At 37.8% G+C, this 10,332-nt stretch overlaps 1 protein-coding gene across 2 annotated transcripts; it reads left to right on the top strand.

Annotated features, from left to right (window-relative positions):
* Positions 1 to 3,170: 3,170 nt before the first annotated feature.
* LOC107624012 (uncharacterized) lies at positions 3,171 to 10,197 on the top strand. Of its 2 annotated transcripts, none has more exons than XM_088500993.1 (7): positions 3,171 to 3,460; positions 5,626 to 6,989; positions 7,365 to 7,853; positions 8,096 to 8,245; positions 8,543 to 8,659; positions 8,735 to 9,171; positions 9,421 to 10,197. In XM_088500993.1, the coding sequence occupies exons 2-7, from the start codon at positions 6,923 to 6,925 to the stop codon at positions 10,012 to 10,014; spliced, it is 1,854 nt and encodes a 617-aa protein (XP_088357119.1). In that variant the 5' UTR covers positions 3,171 to 3,460; positions 5,626 to 6,922; the 3' UTR covers positions 10,015 to 10,197. The 2 variants fall into 2 exon arrangements, with proteins under 2 accessions (XP_088357119.1, XP_020972862.1); XM_021117203.2 differs by having other exon boundaries at positions 3,239 to 3,460; positions 6,787 to 6,989.
* Positions 10,198 to 10,332: the final 135 nt, after the last annotated feature.

Here is a 10,332-nt window from a genome sequence, read left to right as displayed (position 1 = left end):
CCTTCAAAAAGAATGAAGACATCAACCCTACAAAGGCCACTCATTCAGGGATGAACCCTGAAGATCTTAAGTTGGCAAGAGCTGAATGTGCAGCCCTTCTTGTTCAAGGACTCATTGAACCAACCAACTCCAACTGGGCATGTCAAGCATTCTATGTTGAAAAAAGAGCCGAGCAAAATAGAGGAAAAAAGAGGCTTGTCATTGATTATAAGCCACTTAATGTCTTCTTACAAGACGACAAGTTTCCTCTACCAAGAATCTCAGTTATTACACAAAGATTAAGTGGAGCAAAAATATTCAGCAAGTTTGACTTGAAAGCTGGATTTTGGCAAATTGGGCTCCATCCTGAAGATAGGTATAAAACAGCGTTCTGTATACCTGAAGCCCAATACCAATGGACAGTAATGCCATTTGGACTCAAAGTAGCCCCCTCTCTCTTCCAAAAAGCAATGACCAAAATCTTTGAGCCCATACTACACTCCACACTCATCTACATTGATGACATCCTACTGTTCTCAAAAGACAGCGAAGCCCACAAGGCACTCCTGGCCCAATTCACTCAAATCATCAAAGACCAGGGAATCATGCTATCAGCAAAAAAGAGCTCTATTGCCAAGACAAAAATTGAATTCCTTGGGATGATTTTCGAAAATGGATTTTTCCAACCAGGGGATCACCTTGCCAAAGAATTAATCCATTTTCCTGATGAAAACTTGACAGTCAAACAAGTCCAACAATTCTTGGGAATCGTCAACTACATCAGAGACTTTATCCCAGATGTGACCAGACACACCAGCCAGCTGTCAAAACTCCTAAAGAAGAAGCCCCCATCATGGGGACCTGAGCAAACCACAGCTGTCAAAACCCTGAAGAAGATAGCACAAGACCCCCCACCTTTAAAGATTCCCAGCACAGGAAAAAGAATATTGCAGACAGATGCTAGTGATGAATTCTGGGGAGCTGTGCTACTTGAAGAGATTGATGGGACAAGACACTATTGCGCGCATGCTAGTGGACAGTTCAAAGAATCTGAAAAACATTACCATGCCACTTACAAAGAGATTCTTGCTGTCAAAAGAGGGATAGAAAAATTCAATTTCCACCTCAGTTCTTATCATTTCACTGTGGAAATGGATAACACCTCTTTCCCATCAATGCTAGAAATCAAGAAAAAAATCCTGCCAGACTCTCAATTGCTAAGATGGAAGGACTGGTTCTCTCGCTATAAATTCGAGGTAAGGCACATCAAAGGACACCAAAACATACTTGCAGATTTCCTATCCAGGCCAACCAAAGAACCACCCCCCAAACCAGTAGAATCACTCCCTAAACCAATCCATTACATTTGCACCATGAGCACCTACAACCCTTCATACACCATTCCATTTCCTGATTGTCCACTCCACAATAACCCATACAGAAGAAAAATTGGTCCTTTTCCTTTCAAAGCAAGACCCCAGACACTGTTTCAAATAGTCTGTTTAGCCAGACAAACTTTGTTCTACTGGCTACACCAGCTCCTTACCATAACCCAAATACATCCAAACCCAAAGTACTTTGACATGGATACCCCTTTTTGCACTATACCAATAATCCAAGGACCTATACCAGAAGAAATGATGTGGTATATCTGGGCTCTGTCTTCCCTATATCCATGTGCTATCATAATACCACTCTTCCCAGTATATCACATTCTGTGTAACAGTACTCAAGCCCAGTCTCATCTAGTCAGGTTATTTGCTATGTATGCACCACTTGGAGCATGGAGAGGAATGTTATATAACATGATCGAGCAGCACCAATTATGGGATAAATCCTCCAAGACAAAGCGGAAATTCTGTTGTTTTGTCACTTTACAGAGAGATTATTTTTCTGGATGTAAAGCACATAATGAGAAGACACATACCAAGAACAGGGTCGAAATTGTTGGATATTCTACCATATGGCCCACAGATGAAAAAACAGTCCTAAATGCCTTGGCCAAATACCTTTGTCAACTTTGGCAACCTGGACTATATGGAGAAAAAGATGTAGTTGAAGGACTCCCATTTCAATCGGATGTCCCACCGATAACTCTCCAAGAGTTTCAGTCCAGATTTATAACTTCAGGAATAATCAACCAGTTTGGACAATACTCCTTTTATGCTCCAACAGACCAGCCCAGTACGTCCACACAAGCTCCAAGCAGATATTCTGGAGAAGATCTGAATTCTGAAGATCCAGGTGGAAGAGTGTATGCTTTACCACCAAGCCCAACTAGAATTGATGTAGGAATACCCGATGATGCTGAAGGCCCAAAATCAGACCCATATGACCCATATCTGCAAGATGCCCAAGATCCAAATGAAGAAAACACTGAAGACCCGTTTCTCTACCTCCAAGACCCAGATACGGATTTCAGAGCTGTCAATCTAGCTTCTGATTCATCCTTCTCAGACGGTGATGGGACCCTACCAGAAGATTATTTCAAACCGTCTCTTTATTAGAACACTGTTGTTCCCACTATGTATAATTATGAGTGTGCTAGAATAAAGTGACCTCAGTCACACGCTTAGAAAATGCCAAAAAAGATAAGGCTTATCCTTATCCTCCAGGTGGCATTGTATGATAGGCTTGTTTAGATTTCGCTTCTATCTAGAGGCCTCTATATAAGGAGGTGCTCACCCCATTTGTAATCAGATCTCAAGAAACATTGTAATATATCCACTTTTTCTATCTCTCAATATGTTCTAAGTTCTCTTTCTCTCTCTGAAAACTTAGCTAGTATTATTTCCTTCTTCCTCAATCCAGTGCCATAACAGTATGCTCTGAGCTTGCCTCTTTTAAGAGGATCCTGCTCATCAGAAAATGGCATGGACCAGATCCATGGGAATTTCTCATAGTGGAAAAGGGACTCAATGTTATAATGCTAAGTTTTGCTCGGACCCTTTGATCTCACTCGTTATAATAGTTGAAAAGAGTGATTGGGATAAGCAAATGATGCATTCTCTCATTGTCATCCTGAAGTACTGGAGATCCACCCCAGTGGTATAAAAATTTATATACAATTGTATTTACGTGAAACTATTAATTAAAAATCGTTAAATAATTTAACATATTTAACTAAATTATTATATATTCAGGTGAGTGTTCAATATAAAATAAATATAAAATTTACATATTTAGACACGCTAAAAAACAATTACGCTTTTCCGCTTCATTAGTCATTACTTCTGTGTGTAACGAAATTGTTTTGAACGTATTTCATATTTTTTTCTTAAAACGATCTTCATTTGAAGCTGCACGAGGGAAAGAGAAAACCGATCTTCATCATCACCAAGGAAGAAGCTTAAGATCAGATTAGGTTATGCTTCGGTATTGAAGAACAGAATCCCACTGCCAAGGCGGTTGGTTCCAACTTCCAAATTCTGATTCCGTGCTCCCAATTCTTCGATATCTGCACACACAAGAACGCTCGAAGGTATGTGTTATAATCCGACCCAACAGAATTTAAATTCGTAAGAAAGAATTGCTCATGATCAATTTCGTTTCGTTTCTTTCTAAATGCACCCTATCTGTTTGATAAAATGCCACTTTGTCGTTTCATATTGTATTCACTCGCTTTTGCTCCATTATCATTGAAGATTAATCAGTAAAATTTTGTTATGTATCTATGACTTGAGTCACTATAACTGTCATTGGAATGTGCTATGACATAAGGTAAGTGAAAAAGAGATTGACTCACTTACCCACTATTTTGAAAAGAAACCATTTTTTTCCATGACAGTACATGATTGAGTAATTGTATTTAGAGGAATGCTAGAGGACCATTAGAATTTATTGTTTTTTGCCATTAGTTAGCCATCAATGTTTAAAACTGTGGATTAAAGGTGTGTTGTTGAATTAGTAGATTATAGGAATTGAGTTAATGGCTAAAAGTGATGGCCAAAAATAATAAATTCTGATGGCCTCTGAGCATTTCTCTTGTATTTATACTCGTATGAGTTGTATCATTTTCCATTTGAGTTTTAAGTATTATACACCGACACTGTAACACAAACATTTAAACGATGATTTATAGAGTGAATTTGAATGCTAAGTTTTTGTACAATCACCTGTGTTAGCTAGCTAGGGTCGAACCGTGGTGCACAAGGTAGCATCAGCAACCACTAGCAACTGTTTATTGAAATTTCCTCCCATAAAACATCATTTAAGCTTCAGCGGCAAATATTAAGCTCTGTGGCAGTTTAGTTTAACCCTTTTTTTGTGGTTGTAGATTAAGTTCCACATGATTTTGCGCTTTATATCTAATATTTAATTATAGATTAAGGTTATTTACACCATCAGTTAATCACCAGTATCTAGAATGAATTGTAACAGACTCTAACTAATCAAACTTGAGTTTGGTTGAGTGTAGAGGTTTCTCATAGGGATGGCAAAATTTCCCGAGACGCGGGGATTCCTGCGGGGACTGCCCCGAATGGGGATCCGATTGTGGGGAATTTTCCCTGCGGGGATGGGGATGGGGGACAAGATTCCCCCGAAGCAGGCGCGGGGACCCGAGCGGGGATCCCCGTCCCGTCCCCGCTATTCCCCGAAATTTATGAATTCCTTGAATTATTCTTAATAGTTTATTTCTCATATATGTTTTTTAGTCATTTCTCACACACACATATATATATAGAAACCCAAAATTCCTAATCTTTATTTGCATAACCCCTCTTCAATTCAGAGATCCCTAAGGCTGTCCATACTCCATCCAACCTCTTTGCAGCCACCCCCTTGTCACCTTTCTCACCGCATCGTCACACCTCACCGTGCCATCACCCTTACCGCGTCGTAATTTCTATTTGCGGCGTTCCTTTTCGTAACTCTGCCGTCGTGTCCATTCTCCTCTCTGTTGCCGCGTCTCCCACCTCGTCCACTGCTTTTTCCTTTGGCTCGTCGTTGCGTCCCCCCATTGCGTTATTTCGAAAAAGTCACCATCGTGTCATTTAGACTTTTTGTATAAAATCTTGTAGTTTTTGTATAAGATAGATACTTGTAGCTCTATTCATATGGAAATTAATAATTAGTTAGAACTATTATGTAGATGGGGAATGGGATCCCCGCGGGGAATGGGGGCGAGGATGGGGAGCAAATCTGAGGGCGGGGATGGGGAGCAGGGAGGCATCCCCCGCCCCCGCCCTGCCCCGTTGACATCCCTAGTTTCTCAACACTTGATTTTTTATCATACTTGAATTGGAAGCCTCAGTGGTTTATGGATAAATATCATAAAAATCAAACAGTTTCAGTGATATAATATACCCAATTGAGTGATAGGATAATCGTTTTTAATAGATAGTATATCAGAATCAATTCCTTAATTGTTCTATCTAGTAAACATACATAAGATACAGAGTCTTAAAACTGGTGTCCATCTACCACTTCTTCATAAAAATGGTCACTTCTGTTGTCCCAAATGTACAAGATTTCTATCAAGAATGGACACTTTGTGCATGTTCCGATCAGAATAAACTGGTTGATGACTTGCCTTTTTTTTTTCTCATTCTCTTTTCCTTAAAAAGATTATTTTACTACCACACTATGAATGTGATCTTCTTTCACACATAATCTGATGAATGGTGCATTTAACTTATATGCTAGGAGGTTGAATTGATCTTCTTTATTAGTTGAACCTGTTTGAAGCTAATGGTGCTGTGTTTCCCCTCAACACCGAAGAAACTGGCCATGACCATTGCGTGCTTCCTCTCTGGTGCTGCTATTTTATCTTTCGGGGCGCACCTTTCTTATGTCAACGTTGCTCCCCAACAAGCTCGAACCAAAGCTCGCAACGACTTTGTTAAAGCGACGTTGAAAAGAAAGTACGGTTACATTTCCCCGTACGAAGCAAGGAGAATGGCTCAGAGTGGTTTGGTCAAAGACACAATTGGCAACTTCAGCTTTAACAAAGAAGAAAAACGCACTTCTTGAAAGTTTTGGTTTTCATCCTTTCTCCTTTACTTTTCACTTCTTTCTTAATTTGATTACTTCTAGAATTACTAGACCAACCCAAGTTGGTTATTAGAAGATGTTATCTATTAGTTGTGCATTGGTTAGTAATCAAGTGGCATGTAGCAACAGATAGAAGAAGGAAGAAAGAAGAAGAAAGGGGAACTCGAACCAAGGTTTTGAGAAAAGTTTCTCTGTAGTAGTTTCTGTTCAAACCATGATATGGGAATTGCAAACAGAAAATTAAACATTCTATCAGTTTGGAATTATATATTGAAGAACAAAAAGAGTATATCACAAGTGATGAATTATCCACACTCGTATAGTAACACAAATTTCTCCAAAAACATTGCTATAGTAATTATCAATTTAAAATTTATTAAAGGATGTTGGCTTAAATAAGTTTAGTTATTATAAAATATTCATTCTTTTTTATGCTGATCTCACATGTCAAAAGTGTTTTATGTGGAAGCTTCGTAGTAAAGAAAATAAAAGAAGGTAAACACGAAAATGTAGATTATCATCTTGAGCATATGAAACGTATATATTTTACCTTTTTTATACAACACAAGAGATCAATTGTTGTCTATAGCATCGAAAAAGCAACAGAAGAAAGTGGAAATACGAATCATCAACATCCCTCTACATCACTTTAGAATTCATATGAAAAAAGAAAAGCAAAAAAGGTAGAGGAACCAAATACAAAAGAGGAAGCAAAAGAAGATGCAAGAATAATAATATTAGTAGTAATAGTATAGCTTGTCCTACTGAGATTGTTGTTCAATTCTTTCCACTAATAATATTATGATTTAAAAGCCAGCAAGCAAAGAAGTGTTTTCCATCTTTGCGTTGTGAACAAGGAAAGCATATCCCCCAAGTCTTGAAGACCCCAAATGGTTCTGTTCCTTCTTCCACCAACAAAGCACTTGTGTCACCCAATTTGCAAAGGAAAATGTCGTTTGCAGAATCAAGTCCAGCTATGTCTATGGATGATGTCATGGCTGCTACTAATGAATTTGGTATGTGATTTTCTATTTGTCTCTATTCTTCTCGGATTAGGTAACCTTAGCAATGTTTAATGATGATTTAATTTGTAATCTTTTGGGTTTTGTGTGAATTACCACTTAAAAGTGTATTCATGTTCTCAGAAAGACAGTATAGAAAACCAATTTTTAGTTAACCAACACTAATCAACTATAGGGTTTAGGGTTTATAATTTAGGGTATAGGATTAGGGGCTTATGATTTCAGGTCTAGAATTTAAAATAAGCAAAATAATGTTAAAAAAATTGGCTAATGTTGACTGGAAAAAGTTAGTTCCCTAGCATTACTCTCTTAGAAATATTGTAATGTTCCATTTGAACTCATACGAATACCATTATTATTGACAAAAAGCTAGGGGATTCAACCACAGTTACTACCTACCCCTTCACATGGCGATTCTAAAAGGAGATTGGGAATCTGCAAAGTCATTCCTTGATGCTGATCCAAGTGCATGGACATCAAAGATCACCTCACTGGCCAGAACACCATTGCACGTTGCCGCCGTAGGAGCTCAGTGGAAGATACTTGAGAAGTTAGTGCATCATGTGCCTTCAGAATTACTAGCTGAATTGGATTCCATGGGTTTCACTTGCCTTCACTATGTTGCAATGGGAGAAAGCATTGATGCTGCAAAGGCATTGTTGGCTAAGAATCATTCTTTGACACAGATAACTGATTTTAAAGGGTTTACACCACTTTTGTATAGTGTTACCTCTACCAGATGTAAAGAGATGGCATGGTACCTTGCAATGAATACTGTAGATGAAAGACCTGGTTTTCCGTTTTCTAGTGAGTCGTCTCGTCAACTTGTCGCATTGCTTACTGCTGCAGGATTTCATGGTAAAGAAAATTTTTGGCTCAAGTAGTGTATGAAAGGAATTTTTTTTGGTGAAGAGTAACTTTGAATCAAGTTCCTTACATCTTATTTACACCAATTCTAAAATCAAATAATGATATGTAGCCTGTTTTCCAACACATAAAACTTGTTATCATTCATTCTTCATTCATTCATAAGCTTCTACTTGCTCTGTTTAATTTTATCCTTTTCTCTATAACTTTCCTTTTGGTTCTCCTAAGTGCAGATATCACCATGTATCTTCTTCAGCGCTACCCCAACTTGGCAACTATTTCAGATTCAAATGGAAGCATTATACTTAATGTTTTGTCAAAGAAAACTTCTGATTTCCAAAGTGGAAATAAGTTTGGGATTTTGCACAGATGCATTTACCATTGTAAGTATTTATGCATAATTTTTCACAAAAATATTTGGGAGATAATAGAAAATCAGTCCAAAAATAACTCAAAATTATCTTATTTTACATTTGTTAATTATGATTGACCTTATTTTGCAGTCTTTCTAGAATAATTGAGTAATATTAGATGTAATAAGTGTGTAATTATGGATGTTACATACATAAAATTATGGTTGTTAAATTACTTGTTTCTCCTTCCCTTCCTTTCCCTCCAAAAATTTAACTCGCAAACGCAACCTTAGTGAAATCTAACATTCCTGTTGTTCAATATATTAGGTGTTCCAGCTCAACTTGATCATTTACCACATGGTGATTTAAGAGATTCTTATGACCAATCAAGCCATCATCAATCATATTCTGGAAGCAAAATATGGAATGCAATTCAAACTTCTGGTGTGGTGTTATTCTCTTAGCTGCTTCTTTTCCTATTTTTTTCTTACACAACCAATAATTAAGCTTCAATTGCAGCTCCTAGCATAAAGCATTTAAGAGATGCAAAGCTGAGACAAGTGTTTTCTGAGAGATTGGTAGAACATGTTTGCTCTCAAGCTTCAACCATGAGCAACACTCAATTTTGGGAGTCTTTTGTGAGCATGGAAATTATCTACAATGCCACATCGTCTGGCATAGTCGAGATTTTAAGGATATGTTTCCAGTTTTTTCCGGATTTGGTTTGGACTCGCATTCCAAATGAAGGATATATAGTTCAAATCGCCATTAAATATAGACAAGAGAAGGTTTTTGGTTTCATATGCAAGATGCCAATAATTTCCAAGATTTTAATCTTAGCATTAGACGAATCACACAACACAACATCACATCTAGCAGCAAGATCTGCTCATTCTCAACTGTTATCAGTTTCTGGTGCAGCATTTAAAATGCAGAAGGAGTTACAATGGTTCAAGGTTAGTTTAGATTTCGACACTGTTTAGTAACGGTTTTAGGACAGAAATATATAAATATTGCGAGATACAAAACATCTCTGAAAATGTCTTATCCCAAGACTAAATTTGAATAATCTTATCCTGTTTTGTCTCTGCCTCGATGTTTATTGTGCTAATACACTTACCAAACACAGTCTTAAAGCTACCTTCTACCTATTATTGAAGCTAAAATATACATAGATATTGATAATATTTCATGTTCTCCGCCAGAAAGTTGAGCAATTGGATCACCCTATTCACAAGGAAATTAAGAACCAAGATGGAAAAACAGCATGGCAACTATTCAAGGAAGAACACAAGACTTTGCTAGAAGAAAGTGAGAAATGGATGAGAGATACAGCAAACTCCTGTAGCATAGTGGCAGCTCTTATCGTTACGACCGTTTTCGCCGCAGTTCTCACAGTACCTGGAGGTAACAACCAGGAAAAAGGATTTCCAATATTCTTGCCAGATAACACATTCCTAGTGTTTGCTGCATCGGTCGCATTGGCTTTGTTTTCTTCCATGGCTTCTCTTCTGATGTTCTTGTCAATCCTAACAGCTCGCTACGCTGAAAAAGATTTTCTCAAGGCGTTACCTCGGAGATTAATATGGGGTCTTGCTTTGTTGTTCTTTGCCATTGTTACTACCATGGTAGCATTTGCTGCTGCGCTTTCTTTGGTTCTTCGCAATAGACTAAAATGGGTGTGGATACCAATAGCTATTATGGCTTGTGTCCCAATTGCTCTATTTGCAAAGCTTCAAATTCCCTTGTTCGGAGGAATGATCATATCAACTTATAGATCTAGCATTTATCATCCTTAAAATCTTTGTAAGGCTTTTGAGAATTGATAAACAAAAGCATACATTAGAACCAGTGAAGTGAGGGTTTGCACTACTTCAAATTTGACAAGAGTGTTGCAGCATTCCAAATAGTGAAACAAATGTATATTGATTCTCCCATAGTGGTTTCTATCATGAATATTAATAATGTACACCATTCACACCTATACATAATGGTCAGCTGCATCGATTTCCTTTGGCTTGCAACAAGTAGGGACAAACCGGTGCGCAAGCGTCTTGCATTAATGCAAGAAAAGGACCATACCCAAAGGTTATACTGGTTTTTGCAGCTTGTGAGTG

The sequence above is a fragment of the Arachis ipaensis genome, chromosome B1 (genome assembly GCF_059453495.1).
Source record: "Arachis ipaensis isolate K30076 ecotype BB chromosome B1, ASM5945349v1, whole genome shotgun sequence".
Classification (NCBI taxonomy): Eukaryota; Viridiplantae; Streptophyta; class Magnoliopsida; order Fabales; family Fabaceae; genus Arachis; species Arachis ipaensis.
This window is presented reverse-complemented; position numbering and strand designations above follow the sequence as displayed.